A 19,481-nucleotide genomic window follows, 5' to 3' on the forward strand; every position below is an offset into this window, starting at 1 on the left:
TTTTTTATTTTATTTTATTTTTTTTATTATACTTTAAGTTCTAGGGTACATGTTTGCGTTACTCAATCTTTCTCATAGTAGTCTTTTAAGGAAATAAAACATGCAAGAAAATACTGCAGTAATCCAAAAGAAATGAAAAGCATCAAAAACACGAACTGCACACTGGGACATGTGTTACATGGCTGGTTCAAGGAGCTTCAGAAGTAGAGGCTCACAGACTAGGCCAAACCAGAGAGTGCGCCCCTACTCAGACCTTTCCTGATTTTCAGGATTTGTGCCAACACCCACCTTAATGCCTCAGAGGTAAGGGTCAGTGTAATACGTGAACTTATTTCTCTAGGCTCTCCTCCTTACAAAGCCCTTCCCCTCTCAGTCTTGGCAAGACATTGGTCACGCTCACCACTTCTCCTTGCTCCTTTCCCAGCACCGAGCCCTGAGAGCCTCTCTGCCAGAGCAGCTCTGATACAGAACGGGCAAGTACACCTTTGCTGAGCTGGGGACGCTGTGTAATTGCTGGAGACAGGCACAGTCATGGGGCTGTGATCAAATCCAGGTGCCATCGTTCACATGTTCAATGACCTTGGTGAGCATGGTCTTAATTCCTCTGTACTTCAGTTTCCTCATTTGTAAATGGAGATAAAATTGGTAGCTACCTCGGCAATTTCTTGTGAAAATTAAATACTGTTGATATAAATAAATAAATATGATGCTTGACACAACGTGAACAATGGGTATTAATGGCAGTTATTATCATTATTACTATTACTTTCTTTGTTGTTGCATATCTGTCCCACATCCTTCCTCCCAGAGCCATTCCTCCAAGACTGAGATAAAAATGGTACTCTTGGGTCAGGAGCTGTGGAAGTAGGAAAACATCAGGCAACTAGTCCTAGACTTATCATCATCCCCATGGAAGGAGTTCGATTGTAAGTCTCTCTGAAGACATCACCAGGGACTTACCTCTTGCCTTCACATCCTGAAGAGCTGACAGTTCTCTGTATGGCCTTCCTCTTTACGCTGTTTTCCTTCAGCAAGTTCACATCTCGAGGAAACAAACCTTCCATCAGGTCCATTGTTGTCTTCAGCCTGGAATCTGGATCCAAAATGTCTGCCAGAGATTTGTCTTGGTGGACAATTTCCTTGGCCAGAGCCTCTGTTCTAATGTCTTCTGAGCTCTTCTGAGGATCAGAATTGACTTTCTTTTCTAAACCCTGAGTTCCATTGACTGGATCATGGGTGAGGCTTTGAGTCCGGATGGGTGCTGGCTGCCCACCAAGAGACCCAGCAAGTTGGGGGTGAACACTCATGAAGGAGGGTGGTGTGGACTCAGCCTCTGAACCCTTGATAGAAGTTTGGAGTCTGGGAGCCAGTGTCTGACTACCTACCACATGGGCTGCACCAGGCATGTGCCTTTCCCTTGCAATTGTCACTTGAGAAAGTTTGTTGGAGCTGCCAGGGATATTAAAAAAAGAGAGAGAGAGAAAGAGAGAGTGATAAGAGAAGGGTGATGATAAGAGGGTGGAGGAAGACTGAGGGAGAAGCTTTCCATATCAGGGTTGTAGCTTTCCACATCTTCCACATTTTCCACATCTTACTGACAGAGCTAATGTTAAAGAATATGGCTTCTGATTGTAAGTGGGTCTCCTGATACCGAACCCCCCCAATTAAAAACATTTACCTACCTAGTCACAGTTCATGCTAGACACACAAACATACATAGATATATACATAGGAGTGGGGTGAGATAGTCACATTTCTGAGGTCAACCCCATCTTTTGAAAACCACAGCACTCTAAAGGGCCTCCTGAGCCCAGCAGCTGGTCAGGAGGTTGTCATCTCCTGAGGAAGATGGAATACGAATTCAGTTTGGGTGAATGTTGCTGTTAGATTCCAGAGATTTCTGAAAGGTCTAGGTTACATTAACGGGGTAGTGGTAATACGTCACTCTTGCGGTGTTTAAAGAAAGCCACTCCAAAGGTGCTGCCAGGCAATGTGTTTTTTTGGTATTTTGAGAGATCACTTGTTCTAGGGACTATATGTTGGGGAATGCTTCTTTCTCATTCTCCTAGTTTCCAAGAGGTTTTCCCTAAACATTACTGACCTTGAGCCCTACTCTTTATTCCTATGGACACGGAGTGATTTTGGAAAGAGAAGCTCAGCATTCACATCCCAGTCTCTTCTCTTTCAAGACTGAGGCTGCCTCAAGGCTGTGTATATTAATATCTATGTGTATTTGTGTGTCTAGCATGACCTTTGATGAAGTAGGTAAACCTGTTTAACTTGGGGGTTCAGTATCAAGGGACCCACTTACAATCTGAAGCCATATTCTTTAATGTTAGCTCTGTCAGTAATAAAAGTGATGTTTTTGTCTTCTATATGCCCTCCTCTTTTGTCTTATTTCCTAACTGATTCAGAACTCAGCCAGGGAGGAGGGATTTACTTGGACCGCCTGAGCCTATCTTGTCCCCAGAAGTGAAATGTGCCCCTTGGGTTCCAGCTTTCGTTTCTGCCACCCTGACTCCTCGGTACCCAATGACACTGGTCCAACTACCTCCTGAGGCAAACAGATGAACACTCTCCTGAGCTGAGCTGTATAGAAACATCTCCATGCCAGGTCTCTTCTGTGACCAGCAGAAGGACCTGGGCCACCTGGGGTACGACACTCTGCTGTTAGTGAAGGAAACCTGCCCAGTCTGCTCACTCACCTGGGGCGCGGCCCCTCAGGGTCCTCACTGTCCAGCTGCATCTCACACACTGCGTGGGGAGGAGGTGGAGGGAAGTCATCCATGCTATACACCGGGGTTTCCTGACTCGGTGGAGGAGGTGGGGGTGGAGGAAGAGTTTCAAACGTGGGGCTGGACGTGGCCTTAGGGTACAGATCCCTCACAAACACTTCGTCTTCATAATCCTCGCGAGGTGGCGGGGAGTCCCGCAGGACGGATTCAGATATTCGGAGGGAGATCCTCCCTGGAGTGCTCGGGGTCCCAAGAGGCGTGTCTGGGTCAGAAGTGCTGCATGAACTTGGAAGACTCTGCTGTTTTTGATAGTGCTTCAGGTTTGCAAACTCAGGGGCTGAGGATTCCTCAGGAAGGCTGTCCTCTCTGCCTGCGTGGGCCCACTTCACTCGAGAAGGCAGTGGCCACTGAGGCAATGAGAGCCTCTTCCTCGTTCCCTCTTCTACCCCATGCTCTGGGCCATCACCCTCACAGCCTCTTGTACCGGGAGGCTGGGTCAGGGTGTGACCATTGCTTCTGTGGGTCATGGCAGGGGTGTAGGGCGGGAGAGGCTGTCGCCCCGTCTGACCATCCTGTGAGCAGTAGCCAGAGGGAACAGCTGAAGGCAGAGGGGTGCCAAGTGGGGTCAGGGGTGCAGCCCTGGTGTCTGTGAGCTGCCCTTGCATTCCTGCCAGTGGTAGCCTGGGGCAGGGTGTCCTACTGGCTTGCCTCTGATGGTCCGGGGTTCCAGGACATTCACTAGGAACAGAGGAATCACCAATGGCTTTGCAACCTGAACCACCCCAACGAGGGGTGGGATGGTGGAAGAGCAGCGGCATCTCTTCTTGGCCTCTTTCTGAACAAGTGAGTGACCTGGAACAGCACACAGACAGGAGGGTTACAGCTCTGAAGAAAGGGGCAAGCATGCAGCCCATTGTTCCTTACATAGATGAGAAAAGCACTTAAGAGGAAGGAGGACCTCCTTTCGTCCCCCCAGAAACTGCACACTGTCCTCCCTGGCTGCTCACAGGAAGACCCAAGTTAAACTAGTACTCGACAGGCATAAATTCCTACAGGAAAATGTCACATGGAATGCCTGGGTTCACAAGGCATTTTCTTTTATTAACCCTCTCACCGCCCCCACATCCTGTACACGGCATGCAACGTAAGGCAGCTTTTGAGGACAGGCTTCAGGATATAAAAACAAACAGTACATTTCTGCAGCCCCTTTTAGGACTACTTCAGGAAATAGCTCCCAGCTCTGGGGAAGAATAACACTGCCTTCTTCTCTCCCAGTGTAATCCCCATGGGGGAGGTCTGTTTTGAAAGCATTTGCATGGGCTGCTGAATTTGAAGGTTTTATTTACAACGTTTGGTTACTCTCCTAGTGTTTTCATTTCATCTGATGAAAATAAAAGGAGGGGAGAGGCTCACCTAAGGAGCTAATAAACAGTTACCTCTGGAGAAAGAGGCTGGCAATAATAAGCAAATATGGTACATGGTGATTTAAACAACTGTACTCTAGACTCCGAGGAAAAACCCAACAATTCGCAAAACTTTTGTTATTGTGTTCTAAAGGAGAAAAAAACCACAAAACAAAACAAAGAAAAAAGAGTCTGTGGCACTGCCTGCTATGCAAGAGTTAATGTGAGGATAAAAAGCTTTCCAGCAAACCCACCGTGATTTGTACATTCCCTGTCTGCAGTTCCCTGACTGGCTATGTGAGTGAATCTGGACCGCAGATGGCACATTTCATCTCACAGATCGGACTCCTCTGAGGGAGCGGTGACTCAGTCCCACATCAGAGCAATAATACAGGGCTTGCCACAAGATCATCCAAGTGCCAGGCAAGCAGAATGCGTGGTGGAAGAAGATGGCAAAGAACCAAATTAGCTCTTCTCATGCCTTTATTTTTCCTTTATTATACATAGATGCAGATGGTGAAATAAAGGGCCCACCTCTGTCTCTGATGCAACCCCTCCCTTCCGATGACCGGTCCCTTTCATTCAAACATGGTTTCTTTACCAGGAACCTCTCCATAGCGAAGAGTAGCCACTCTGCACTTCCTGGTGGCTTCCCCCATGGGCATATTAGAAACCCCGAGGAAGGAGATTCGCTGGGGATGCTCTTCCCTTCTCTCATCCATCCTGGCATCCCTAATACCTGGCACCAAGTACCCCCTCAGCAAGTGTCTGTTGAACAGTGACGTCTCCTTTGCCCAGCTGCTCTCCAGACTGTAGCATACAAACTGTTTTTAAACTCAGCATCCTTTAAGAGGACGTGGAGTCAGCTGGAATCTGATGTTTTAACGACTAATTCAGATGCCTTTATTTTATTTATTATATCTTGAGGCTTTTCTAAAGGGGGAGACATCACTAAAACATACAATAATATAACACTTATCCTTTAAAGATACAGCCCAATAGACTTTCATATGATGTTTTTAGTTTGTGTGACCTTACTTTACACAAACTATACTAAAGTGGCATTTTCTTTTTGAAGATAATATCAGTGGTAAATGCTTAGCTTGGTTGAGAATGCTTCTCCATGGTGATTATTTTGTGTTTTTAGGAATGAAGTTTTGGATAAAAAAAAGACTTTGTTCAAGTCCCCGAGAGGCTCACCCAGAGTCTTGCTGATATGTATCCAGGAATCCTACTATTCAAGAATGGATTTTGAGAGCAATTAGTCTCACCTTTGTTTTGTTTTGCTTTTTTAAAAAAAAGCACTTTTAAAAAATTGTGGCTAAAAAAGCAACATAAAATTTCATCTTAACCATTTTTAAGTTCAGTAGTGTTAATATGTTCACACTGTTGTGAAACAGATCTCCAGAACTTTCACAACTTGCAACCTAAAACTATGTACCCACTAAATAATAACTCCCCATTTTCCCATCCTACTAACCCATGGAAATCACCATTTTACTTTGTGTTTTTATGAATTTGACTACTTTAAGCACTTCATACAAGTGAAATTATACAGTATGTCTTTTTGTGACTGGCCTGTTTCACCTCACATAATGTCATATTGTGGCGTGTGGCAGAATTTCCTTTTTAAGGCTGAGTAACATTCCATTGTATGGCTACACCACATTTTGTTTTATCCAATCGTCTGTCATGAGTAGACATTTGGGTTGTTTCCACCTCTTGGTGAATAGTAAATACTGCTGCTATGAACATGGGTGTGCAATATATCTCTTGGAGACCCTGCTTTCAATTCTTTTGGACATATACTCAGAAGTGGCATTGCCAGATCATATGGTAGTTCTATTTTTAATGTTCTGAGACCTCCATGCTGTTTTTCATATGGCTGCACCATTTTATATTCCCACTAACAGTGTGCAAGGTTTCCAATTTCCCCATATCCTCACCAACACTTGTTTTTCGTTTTTTTAATTGCAGCCATCCTAATGTGTGTGAGGTAACATCTCATTGTGGTTTTGAGGTCTCTGATGATTAGTGGTGTTGAGCATCTTTTCACTTGCTTGTTGGCCATGTGTCTGCCATCTTTAGAGAAATGTCTATTTAAGTCATTTGCCCATTTTTATACAGACAAGTAAATTTTTATGTTTGAAATTAACAAGTGAATGTCTGAATTTAGTTCGATTGTTATCCTCTAGTGTTTTCTTTAAAATGGAAGCTAAAAGAATGGAGAATAGTTTGAAAGCAGGAAAGAAGTATATAATAATGATAACTATTGTCTCTTTGTGACCCATGAAGGCATCAAACTCTTATAAAACTTGAACAGTGCAAAATCTCTATTTTTCTATAAATTAGGACATTTTATGTTTTTACAAAAGCACTAATGTAAAGTCTGAATTTTCACGTATTTAGAGAGAATTATGTCAGCATGGAGGAAAACTGATCCTAATAAGCATCCATGGAGAACAAAGGGCACATTCTTCCAAATTCCACCTTCCAAATTATTCTGACATTTCAATATTGTCCACAGTTGATGTGATTTCTGTCTTCCTACTATTATTAACAGAGTGACTATGGTAAAAGACCATGCAAGCCTTTAGGAAAAAAAAAAAGAGTGTTATACTTTTTTTGTGTCTTCTTGGTTGTGGTGGTCAGAAAAACACGCTGCAAGCAGAATTTTTAGCATTCAAAATTCATAGTACAGGATCTGTGATCAAGTCCCTCCCATGTTTTCCTGTGGGCTGCACTTTCCATGCCTATGCTTTTCCCCAGGACAGCTGAGAATTACATGTCCTGAAATTATCAATATCTTTTTCAGCAAGCACTAGGCATGCAGCTGCACCTATGCTAATGTCAGTTGCTGAAGAACGGACAAGCATTTCAGTTATTCAACGGTATGTGATGCTTGTCATATTTATTCTTTTGGCATTTTTACAGCTCATAATTTTTTTTTTAACACAGAACTAGTTTTGTTGAGGAAGATTCCCCCTCCCCACAAAATTGCTACCTGTGATTCTCAGATTGTCGATATTGCCACTGAGCCAACAAGCAGTCCACTCACCTGTCACCTTCAATTTTTTTTTTTTCCTTTCCAACTTTTATTTTAGGTTTAAGGATTACATGTACAGGTTTGTTACATGGGTAAATTGCATGTCGCTGGGGTTTGGTGTACAGATAATTTTGTCACCCAGGTAAGCACAGTACCTGATAGGTAGTTTTTTCAATCCTCACCTTCCTACCACCCGCCGCCCTCAAACAGGCACCAGTGTCTATTGTTCCCTTCTCTGTGTCCATGTGTACTTAATGTTTAGCTTCCACTTGTAAGTGAGAACATGCGGTATTTGTTTTTTTGTTCCTGTGTTCATTTGCTTAGGATAATGGCCTTCAGCTCCATCCATGTTGCTGCAAAGGACATGATCTTGTTCTTTTTTTACCTTTGCCCATTTTTAAATAGGGTTATTTGATTGTTTGCTGTTTAGTTCCAACTTTGATTTCAGACCAATTTTCTTTAGCAGTGCTCTAGTTTATTGTTAGTTTTCCCTTGTCTCTAGCTTTTAATTAATGCACCCAAACTAACCAAAGTCCTCAGTCTCACCTTGAATACTTTCTTCCTTGTCAACACAGCTATAGGAGCAAGAGCATATAAATGTAGAAGGCTGATCTTGGCTGGAAAGCAGGTAATTAATATCTACTTCCTGACCATGTTGGCTGCTTCTACTTGACAGTATTAGGTTGTGTTATTAAGAAGGTGAATGTAGAAACAATGATTGAATGAAATATCAGAAAAATTAAGGAAATGGCTTAAAAACATGGAAAGGAGTAGGTAGGGTGTAGGTATATTATCATTAGTAATAATAGATTAAAGTAGATAACTCTGTAATGCTGCATTAAAACTACATACAGAGTACATGGTTCAGAGAAAAACCCTTTCTGGAAATTTATTAAATCCCATGTGAACAGTTCAAAATTTTAAATTCTAAAAAAGTGCTCATTATATTTTTCTACCTAGAATATGATTTTGATGGCATTTTAAAAAAATGACTTTCCTCTGTTTTCTATCCCCACATGTATAAAATTATGATTTTGAGCTTTATTTTTCACCTCCAATGCTTACAGTTTGCCTTCCTCTGTGAAGCTGTTCATGAAATGCCCATTCTTCCCTAGCACTGTGGTCACCAGACATGATGCTCTGCACACAGAGCTGGATGAGATCAGTCACACAGGAGCCCCTGTTTGTGAGAGCCAAGGGGCATGCGCGAGAAAAGCACCTCCATTAATTATTCTGTTGTCAAACTGGTTAGCCAAGTCTACCTTGTCCTCAATAGCACGTTCAAAACCTATTTTGAACAAGTGTCATTCTCAAAGAAAATCATTTCTAAATGGAAAATAAAAAGTTATCTGTGGCCTAGACAAATCAAAAAAGCATGTGACACTATACAACATCATATTTCAATTTCTTGTAGAAAGGAATAAGAGTAGTTTAACACCACCAGCATTCATACGCGGAGAGCATCATAAGTACACATACATACCTAGATCCAGGACCAGCCAAATAACATGGATCCTTCACAAGACCAAAGCCATTGTCTTGCCCCAAAAGCACATCCTTGAAACACAAGAAAGACACAGCATTACTGCCAATAAACAGGTTAAAGTTTAAATTTACCAAGGGGGTGGGGTAAAAAGAAAAAACACCTATTTACTGGCAGCCTACTATTGTCAGGCCACGTGGTGGCACTCTTACATAATCCCATGGCATCGATGCAGGAGATAAGCCGAAGATTTTTTTTAAAAAAGTGGCAGAGTCAGAATTTGAACTTTAGTCTGTCTCACCAGGTGCCTCCTCTAACAAAGATGTTTCCTAAGTAAGAGAAGTCTCCTAACGATTATCTCCGAAGTTCAAAACAACTGTTAAACTTGAAATAGGATAACGAAGACAATGAATTCAATGGGTCAAACTTTTCAAATGGCAATAGGGAAATATGAGAGATGATGTGAAAGGATAGACTATTACATTTTGCAAAAATCTCAAATGTTCTTAGTTACAATTAGTGAAGATATGAATTTGGATTGTAATTGGGTTGCAATAAGTTCTGGGAAAAAGTTCACTCACATGTGAGATCAATAACTCTAGGGACTTTTCAGGGGTAGTTTTTTTTATCAATGAGGGTATATCCTGGAGTCCTGAAAGGGTTGTCAGTTTTTGACAGTATACAATTTGGTCCCTGTGTTCAGGTCCATGATGAAGATGATGATGTTGCCATTGATGATAATACATTCAACTCCCAATTATTTATGACAGGAGACAAGCAAAAACCAGAAAAAAATAAATCCATATATAATCTCTAACTTAATTTCAGTAATTTATTTTGCCATTTAACCCTGCCCAAAGGGTTAACTGCTCTTCACCCCATTCCTCATTGTTTTTGTTTAGTGGCTGAGAAACTAACAAGCAATGGCAAGGGTCAAAGGTGATAGCAGGCAGAAGAAACAAACCCCTGAACATCATTCATAATTGCAGCTACCGGTACTGGGTATTTACTGTGTACCAGACACTCTGCTAAGTACCCTGCACCAAAAAATTATATGCCTGGAATATTAGGCACTTGACTTTTCTTTTTTTGTAACTTAATCTTTTTAACAATTGGAAGCGGGGTATGTAATTGCAGCTCAGCGAGGTGACATATCTTGCTCACAGTTAAGTAAGTGGAGAAACTATGATTCAAGCCATGATCTCTTCAAAGCCCAAGGTCTTGCCATGGAATCTTTACAGGTTGAATGGCAGCTGGGTTGGATGCAATCAGACTTGAATGGCTTGAGAAAAATGAATTCCATATGTTCTGATTCACTCAAGTATCATTGTAGGGAATGAGAATTCCTGCTCTCCATGAAATTTATGGTCCTTTAAAAGTCTTTTCCCACCACTTTTCCCTATGTTGACATGAATGTGCCACTTTGCCAATAATTAATTGGAAAAGCCTAGGTCCCATGTGAGCTCCTAACCCAGTAAAGTATAAATATATATTCATATCCTATTATATCCTTTGCATTTCAGTTTGACAATGAATCTAACTTCTGTATTCACATGATTTGGCCCCTACAATATCAAGCTTAAACTATTTATATGGATGTGGGTAAAATAAAGGAATCAGACCCAGTAATAAATGATTGAGAGAATTCTCTGAATCTTCTGTCAATCAGAATACCACTTGGACAAAGGAAAATATCTTCCCAATCTGATACAAGTCCAAGGAAGATAAATTCCTGTTGCATTTCTTGCTTTAATTTAAGCATATATTCACTGTCAAGTCTTAATTTTCTATAAACTGGTAAGAAGTACAAAGTACTTATTATGGCAATTACAGCAAAAAAACAGTGGCTATGGGAAAAATACTAGGCATAGAATTATACCAACTTGTTGTCTAATTTATTTTTGTTAATTATCTCAAAATTGACTTAAAAATACACCAGTTCTTAGCATACTTAATAATGTAAATCAGCTGGGCACGGTGGCTCACGCCTGTGATCCCAGCACTTTGGGAAGCCGAGACGGGCGGATCACGAGGTCTGGAGATCGAGACCATCCTGGCTAACATGGTGAAACCCCGTCTCTACTAAAAGTACAAAAAAAATTACCCGGGCATGGTGGCGGGCGCCTGTAGTCCCAGGTACTCGGGAGGCTGAGGAAGGAGAATGATGTGAACCCAGGAGGCGGAGCTTGCAGTGAGCTGAGATCGCACCACTGCACTCCAGCCTGGGTGACTAAGCGAGACTCCATCTCAAAAATAAAAAATAAAAAATAATAATGTAAATCTAAAGTCTACTGAATCTCAGTCCTCTTGTTTTGGGTTCCAAGTTAGTTATCTCAGTATCTCTGTCACTGATGAAATGTGAAGACAACAATATTCACCTACTTTAGAATATTTCAAGTAACTACTAAAATTAACTAGAAATCCTTATGAAAATCTGATGTGAAAATACAGTCATGTGTCACTTAACAACAGGGATATGTTCTGAGACATGCATCATTAGGCAATTTTGTCCTTGTGCAAACATCATAGAGTGTGCTTACAGAAACCAGATGACATAGGCTGCTACATCCCTAGGCTATATGGTATAGGCCTATTGCTCCTAGGCTACAAACCTGTACAGCATATTACTGTACTGAATACTGTAGGCAGTTGCAACACAATAGGTATTTTTGTTTCTAAACATGGAGAAGGTATGGTAAAAGTATGGTATTATAATCTTATGGGACCACTGTCGCATATCTGGTCCATCCTTGACCATTCTATGATGCATGACTGAAATAGTAATCAATAAATGTTAAAATGAAATAAATTCATTGGCTGATATTTTCAGATACAGAACGTTTAACTCTTGCCTGTCTTTCCCCATTCCCAGCCTCTTTTTATTCAAGGAGACGGCATGGTATATTGACTTAAAGACTGCAGTCAGACAGTATGGGGTCAAAACCTCACCCTACTACCTTGGGCAAATTTTGTATCCTCTTTGTGACTTGGTTCATTCTTCTGTAACTTAGAGATAATAACAGTATTTACCTCATTGCACAGATGTGAGGACTAATTTTATTTTATTTTATTTTATTTTTTGAGACAGAGTCTCGCTCTGTTGCCCAGGCTAGAGGGCAGTGGCACGATGTCAGCTCACTGCAACCTCTGCCTCCTGAGTTCAAGCAATTCTCATGCCTCAGTCTCCCAAGTAGCTGGGACTACAGATGCACACCACCATGCCTAGTTAATTTTTGTATTTTTAGTAGAGACAGGGTTTTGCCATGTTGGCCAGGCTGATCTCAAACTCCTGGCCTCAAGCAATCTACCCACTTCGGCGTCCCAAGGTGCTGGGATTACAGGTGTGCACCATCGCACCCAGCCAAGACTAACTTTATACTTATAAAACACAATACAATGACTGGCACACAGCAAAAATTTGATTATTGTTAGCTATTTGTATCTTCACATTTTGTGGAAAGTCGATTCTGTTTTGTATAAGCTTAAACGTGCGCGTGTAGAAAGGTACTAAAAAAGATTTACATGTTGCATTCCACAGAATCAAGTCTATATCCAATACTGTGGTTCCATGCATTGAGCAATTTCCTCCGCAATTCAATAAGGTTTGTCACAGCATCTCATAGTGATTATGTTACACATCAGACAAAATACTGTGAGAACCAGAGAAGTCTCTAACTTAGCATCTGGGGGAAAAATCCCCACCAGTAATCTTATTTCTCCAAGAGTTTCTCTTTATAGGCTCTACTATATTTTAAATCTATGCAATGAACAGATATACATTTCTGTCTCTAAGGTAGAAATGTTGGATATCTTTCTGTAGCTTTGCAGGTCCTACCCACTTTTAACAGGTTAAGCTTTCCAAGATCTCACAGAAAGAAAGTGGCAACAGGCAAGAGTCTGATGTGCACTTAAGCTCTACCACTAATACCTATTTATTCTGCAATGAAGAAGAATTACGGAGAGGAAAATGGAAGGTTGCATGTTTCAGAGAGGATTTCAAGCTGGCTGAAGAAAGGCCAGACCTGCCAAATATATGAGAAGGTCTCAGGCTACAAGTAGTTCAAAATGGTAGCCTCCTGCAGTCATTATTTCAGGCCAGAGATGGATCGTCATATACAGAGGAACTGATTTCCATGATGACTTTGTTTTTGGAGGCAGAAAGGCCTCACTAATGAGAATTTTGAAAAATAGCTAAATCCTTGCCAAAAACTTGTAAAATCCTACCCTGTCAGCATCTGACTGGTAAGAGCAAGCAGCATTTGTTGGAGATAGTATCAACTAAGCCAGCAGCAGAAACATACTCCACATTTTGGTTTTAACTCAGGCAGACAGCCTCTACAAGGTCACTTGTCAGAATTCTCTAAAGCAAGGATGAGAAAAATGATTAACAAACCTTCCCAAAAGCTTACTGGTAATGTTCTTGAAATGTATTCAGTAGGAAATATATATATATATAATAACTACAATAGTTATGTGGTGAGAGTAACTTTGTTTTATTTTTAACTCATCATAACTACAAATAAGGCAGATGACGAAGAGGATGCAAGGAGCAGACCGCCTTGCCATGAGATGCTTCTCCAGTCAGCTAGGGTCTGGCTGCTGTGCACGAGACCAGGAGGAAGTTCAAGAATGCAGTCCTGGCACAGTGACAATATAAGAGACGATGCATTGTTCAGAAATTTCAGAATTTGTTGGAGCAAAGTAGTACAAAAGAAGTATTTCATTTGGAAATATTTCCCCCTCTGCCTGCATATTCCCCAAATTAAATAACATCTAAATATGGCATTCCCTTTATGAAAAGGGTACCCAAGTACTGTTCTGTATTCACTTGTTTTTCTAAAAAGTTTTCCAAATAATACAAAGTATTTAATCGGGATTTGGAGGAATCTCTTCACTTCCCTTAACACCCATGTTTTAGCTTTATTTCTTAATCAACCAGGCTTAAGAAATATTTGGGGGAAAAGATAAAATAACATTGACAGCCATCCAACCAACCTCTAAGACAAAATAACAATATCTAATGGGGAATAAACAATAATGATTTGGTTTTCACCTAAGCATTTCTATTTTCTTTAAAACATGGGGAGAGAAAGGAGGGTGTTTAGACTGCTATGCAGTTAAGCTGCTAAAATCTATCAAGCTAGATGAAATTGTATGTTACATACATGGATTTTAAATGTGTGTTAGTGGTAGGATAGGGAGTTGGAATTAGCTCTGTTCATTCTGAAGGAGTAAAAAGCTACTGAAGGCTTATGGGAAGTTGCCTCTACATTTGTCGGGGGTTTATACTGGGAGAATATATTTCTGTACAATTCTAAACAGAAAACATCTGGGAAGGGACAGTATTTTCTCTCAGAAGGGAGTTTGTATGTGTGTGCTAGAGTGCAGCAAACTTCTCAGCCAGTAACTGCTGAATCTTTCTTTGTCTCAACTGGTTTCTTCCGATCAATGTATTCCCTCTCGCTTAATCTCTTGTCATCATGCCCATCTTTTACATCCTGGCCCCAAATCCCATTTCCCTTCAGGAGAAGCACTTTCAGATCACCTCAGAATTAATCACTTTCCTTACCATAGCATATTATTGATCACCATTCCCAAAGCATTCACTAGTCATATTAGAATTATTTTTATATAAGGTCGTATTCCTTGCTTAATTGTGAACCCCAGAAAGGCATGAGCCTTTTTTTCCTTTGTGTATCCTTTGATGCTGTAACACAGCATTTTTCATACAACACATGCTCTACAGATGCTTGCTGAATGGCTGACTTCTCTGAAAGGGAAAACAGCAGAATCTGAGAGGGGGCAGTGGAGCAGAGTTCTTCCTTCCCTGTGCTAACAGGTATGTGATTCCTATTATTTTCTTTGGTGGGAAGGGAAGCATGAGGCAGGCCACTGCTCTCCAGTGGAAGTGAAGCCTGAGGATAGGCTAAGAATTGGGGAAATTAATAGGCTCCTAGGAGTCAGAATGGTCAGCTTCTATTCCTAGCATTGCTTAAAATTTTCAGGGGAAAGTACTTTATAACCCTTGCAGCATTTGGTGCCTTTATTAGAAAATCCTTTTATGTGAGATTTTGAGTTTTTATTTTCTCCTCACCAGGATAATGCACAGAAAGAACTCAGGTGGGAGTCTGAGAGACAGGGGTCTGACATGTATAATATACTCTACTGCACAGGATTATCATGAGGGTTAAATGAAATAATAAATGTAGATTACACTTAGCTCAGGACCTGCCACACCCTTAGCCGAGGGCCAGGAATTCAATAACCAATGACTATCAATGTCAATCACTCTAGCTATTTTGTAGATGCAAAGTCCAATAGAAACAGAAAGGGTGCAAAGCTAAAATGTTTTAAATACTCAGATCCAGACTCTAATCCACTAAAAAACAAAAAACAAAAAAGATAATCCCTAATTTTCCTAACCTTGCATTTTTGCATTGAGAGGTGGTGACTTCCTAAAAAGGAGATAGATAGATAATCTGTATAACAATATAGGTAATCTAGATACCTATATCTTTGTAAGGAAACCAGGCAGGGACACTTGAGAAACTCAACTCATGAAAACAAATGCTACTTTTCTGTTTTCACAAGGAAACCTGAACTGGGAGGGGCGGTGAGAGTGTGGGGGGTTGGGGAGCCCCATTAAAGCTTCTAGGGAGGAAGGGACAGTCCGAGGCCAGGACTTGCTGGTTGCACGTACCTGGTGCTTGTCTGCAGTGGCGGGAGATGACCTGGACCTCACGTGGACAGGGCCGGCGAGGACGTCTGAGCGTTCCAGCAGGTCCTCAGCCGACATGGACTTTCCGGCCCTGGCCCCCCAGGAGGATGGCTCCCTGTGGGTCTCATCCACTCTCTGGGTGCCCTTTGTTCCACCATTTGCTCCACTGAGCAGCTCCCTTGGTACCTGTGGGTCCCCGCGTCGCCGTTCCCAGAGGCGGCGGCCACCGGCAAAGGAGCTGCTGCGATCTCGGGGAGCCTGCGGGGTTTCTGCAACTGTGGCCGGCAGGAGTGTGGCCTCCCTGCGGGGCTGCAGGCTGGGCTCCCGCAGCGAGCTCAAGCTGGAGGCTGAGGTGAGGCTGGAGCCTTCGAGAGCCGCGGGGCCAGGCTGGAGGTAGGCACTCTGGGCGCGTTCGCGCAGTGGCCCGGGCTCCTGGAGGCTGCAGCCGGCGGCGGAGGTAGGCCGCTTGCCGGTCTTGCGCTGGATGTAGTCCGCCAGGGCGCTCTGCTGGAACTGCTTCAGCTCGGGCCCCGACAGGCTGAGCGTGGAGCAGGCCTTGCCATCGCGCTCGAAGAGGCGGCGCCGGTCGGCCACGCTGCTCTTCCTCTGCGGGCCCAGGGGTGTTGGTTCGGCCTCCTCCGCGACCCCTACCTCGTTCATCTTCTCGGGCTCGGAGTAGGAGCGCTTCTTCTGCTCCGGAGTCAGGCGCCGGCGAGCCCCTCTGCGGGCGGCAGGAGGCACGGGCCTGGCCAGGTCGCCCTCGGCAGGGGTCACACTGTGCCGCTCGCGGGGCGTGTGCGGGGAGGCGGAAGCCGGCGCCTCGGGGCTCCGCAGCCCCACGTGGGCCGAGGAAGGCCGCGGCCGCCAGGACTTCGATGCCACAGGCGCCCCCAGCTCCAGGTCCCGGCGTCGAAAGGAAGTGGCCCCCAAGACACGAGACTGTGCATCCTTGATGCTGTTCCGGTAGGCGCGACTGAAGGGGGCATCCAGCAGGGGCGACTCGGGCGAGCCGGGCATGTCCCGCCACTCGGGCTCCCCCTCTGGCTCGCTGGAGAGCTGGAAGGTGCTCTGGCTGCGGAGGAGCCGAGCGTCCGACCTCTGGGGGCCACGGCCGCTGTCCGAGGCTCCTCCGCTCAGCTGCTGACCACAGGGCTGCCGGGAAGCCTCTTCCAACTTCAGCTCCCCGTTTTTGAAGTGCTGCTCCCCGTTGCCTAGGGGTTCAGCTGACTCAGAGAAACGGATATGGGCTTTTATCTCCTCGAAGTCATTCCCAGAAGTACTGGAAGTTGAGACGGTCCTGTGGGGCCTATAGTTATGGCCAAAACCGGAGCCCCCCACACTCGGTCTCTGGCTCCCTTGCTCTCGCTGCTCGAATTTGGAGACCTTCTCCAGCACCGAGCAGTGGGGCTTCCCGTACTGAAAGCCCTGAAGAGCCGAGGCGCTGCCTGGGCCGGGCCCCCTCCGGCCGAGACTGGATGTGTGCGGGTGCGAGGCGGCAGGCAGCTCTTCAGGCCTTGGGTCTGTGCTGTGGAAAGAGGCCGAGGCACCGGTCCTCCCCTCGGGCCGCGGGTAGGAAACCTGCCGGTCCAGATGGCTCCCGAGGTCAGGAGCGGCTTTCCTCCCAGGGTCTTCTGCCTTGGTGTTGACTGCACAGGTGGGCCTGCCCCCCGGGTAACCCTCCTGGGCTCCTCGGCCTAGCTCCAGGCTGCTGTGTCTTCTCAGACTCTCAGGAATGTTTTGGAGAGATGAGAAGGCTGACTTGGTCTTGCCAAAGTTGCCTGACAGGCTCTGGCCTAGGCTTTCTCTCTCCAGCCTCCTCCAGAGGTTGGCATTGTGGTCTTCCTGGAAATCACCCTCCCAAGACTCTGAGAGCCTGGAAGATCTCTTGTCTTCACCCGCTTGCCAGGCCTGAGCCTGAGGGCATTTGAGGCTGTGGGGATGAGAAGATGGTTTGTTGCTGTGGGTGCTCTTTCTCTCATTGGAATGTGGGCTGTTGCCTTGGGGAGGTGTGAGATGTCTCTTCAGGGAGGCATCCTCCTCATTTTCAGGCACTGAAGAAAAATGGACTTTGGAGGGGACATACTTGACTGTAGCTTCTGGTTTCTTCTCCACCGGGGACAGCAAGTCATGTTCTAAGGGCTGGCAAAAGGCAAACCCAGGCCTGCTAGATCCATTCTGGTTCCCATTCTCATCAATGGTAGCCATCTTGTTGCACGCTCCCTGAGGGGCTATGTATCCACTCTCCTTGGCCAGTGCAGGGTACAGCATACCGTTGCTACTCACAGAAGGCTGAGGCACCTGGGCAAAGTGTGGCTCCAGGGAAGGTACAGGGTAGATGCTGGTCGGCAGCAGAGGTTGGCCAGGTTGGGCCTTCTGGGTATAGTTATGCTTGGGCTTCACTGGGGGGCTGTTCTCTGGACTCTTCTCCAGCACAGTATGCAGCTGCTCCTCTATGAATGGAGACTTCAGGGAGCCTAAAGAGTTTGCCTGAGGCCGGCAGAGCCGTTTCTGATCAAGGCTAGACCAGGAGCTGGGCCGCTCACGGTGCCGAAATGCTGCATAACTGTCACTCCGAGCTGGAGGCAGGGGTGCACCCACCTTAGGAGGAAGGTTGTCGGTGGCAGTCTCCAAGGAACTGGGGCACTGCTGGCTCCAGGATGGGGGTGGCACTCCCTTGCCCCGAGGAATATTAGACCATTTATCATAGCCCTGACCATCTGCTGAGGCTCGGGCCTCCCTACCTTGAAGCAGCAGGGCTGAAGAGTTCACCTCATACTCTGCTGAGACTCCCCTCCGGGTGTCATAGACTGTCTTGACATAGCGAATATCTGCCTGCCTCATCCCTTCAAGAAGGCCACCTCGAGCAGAAGTATTGTCCATGGAGCTTGAACGCTCCCGGGCAGAGATGCCAGGGGGTGGATACTCCAGGATGCTAGAACTGGTGGAGAAAGAGCTGTAAGCCGAGTCTCTCTTGTTATGGAAGTGGCTGAGCTGGTCAATGCTGCCGGTGGACTTGGCAGGGGAAAGATGACAGGGTGGGTATACCCCACTGGGCTCCAGGCTCTCCATGCTCCCCTGGGAGCTGCAGTGGTCAGGGCTCCGCCTTAGATAGGCATGGTCATAGTTGGAGAGGTCACTAGTAGAGGAGCTGGAAGAAAGGGAGACAAAGCAGTCAGCACCACTGAGCTGTTATCATTTAGTAGGCTTACAGGCAGAGAACCCAGCTTATAAATGTTCTCTTATGCAAGAGGTTTGGTGTTTGGAAGTGTGGGTAAAAAGGGCCATATTTGGACCTTGCTCAGCCTCCTTGTTTGTCATTGCTAGGAGTAACTGCCCAACACTCTAACCTATCTGCCTCCACTCCAATTAATCACCCAGGATAGCAAGGAGGAATGAGGAGCTCAGAGGAAGCCACGTGGCCTTTGGGCACAGGCAGCACTTTGATGTGATTTGCTGCATGCTGGAAATGACATTCTGCATGTGCCAAGAAATGAGAGAGGTGGAAGAGTGATTGAGACCGAAATTGTGTGTCTACTGGGGTTGTTTGTGGGAAGAGGAGAAAAGCTTAGTAAGAGAATAGGCACGGGTGAAGGAGACTTTGTGTGCTCATGTGTATGTTTTTAGTTAATATCTTTCCTTTTTATGGAATTGAAGGATACACCCTGGCAATCTTCCTGGAATCTCAACTGCAATAGAAACAATTTGTTTGTGGTAAGAAAGCTAAACACAAAGCTGAATGAGAGAAATTAGAGTCAGAAAAAGCTCATGAGAGGCAGAGAGAAGGGGAAAGAGGGAAGGAAAGGGAAGCTTTATGAGAAGGCTTAATCATAGGGGCTCTTGGGTGCTGGGATTCCATCACCTGTGGATGACTTCCAAAAGCCAAAGCAAAGCCTCCTCATACATTTAGGAGGGCAAGACCTTCTCATTTACAAGCTCCTCTAGATGGTTTTCAGAGCCCGTCTGGAGAAGAGGAAAAAGACTATCAATCATGGCATTGTAAACTCCAGAAAGTTGTCTCAAAATAAAATTACTTATAAACTCAAAATATATATATATATAATATAGCCTCAGTACCTCACCGTAGCTAGGGTATACT

At 44.6% G+C, this 19,481-nt stretch overlaps 1 protein-coding gene across 6 annotated transcripts in view; it reads right to left on the minus strand.

The window, feature by feature from the left end:
• The window catches only part of SHROOM3 (shroom family member 3), a 214,262-nt gene that overhangs the window by 27,146 nt on the left and 167,635 nt on the right, over positions 1-19,481 (minus strand). For all 6 annotated transcript variants that reach the window (XM_017876548.1, XM_017876550.1, XM_017876545.1 and 3 more), the window contains 4 exons: positions 15,368-18,533; positions 8,668-8,741; positions 2,706-3,587; positions 961-1,449 (listed from right to left, as the gene is read on the minus strand). In XM_017876548.1, coding sequence (XP_017732037.1) covers positions 961-1,449; positions 2,706-3,587; positions 8,668-8,741; positions 15,368-18,533 — 4,611 coding nt within the window. The remainder of the gene's footprint in view (positions 1-960; positions 1,450-2,705; positions 3,588-8,667; positions 8,742-15,367; positions 18,534-19,481) is intronic.

Source organism: Rhinopithecus bieti, unplaced genomic scaffold (assembly GCF_001698545.2).
Source record: "Rhinopithecus bieti isolate Rb0 unplaced genomic scaffold, ASM169854v2 scaffold_8675, whole genome shotgun sequence".
Classification (NCBI taxonomy): domain Eukaryota; kingdom Metazoa; phylum Chordata; class Mammalia; order Primates; family Cercopithecidae; genus Rhinopithecus; species Rhinopithecus bieti.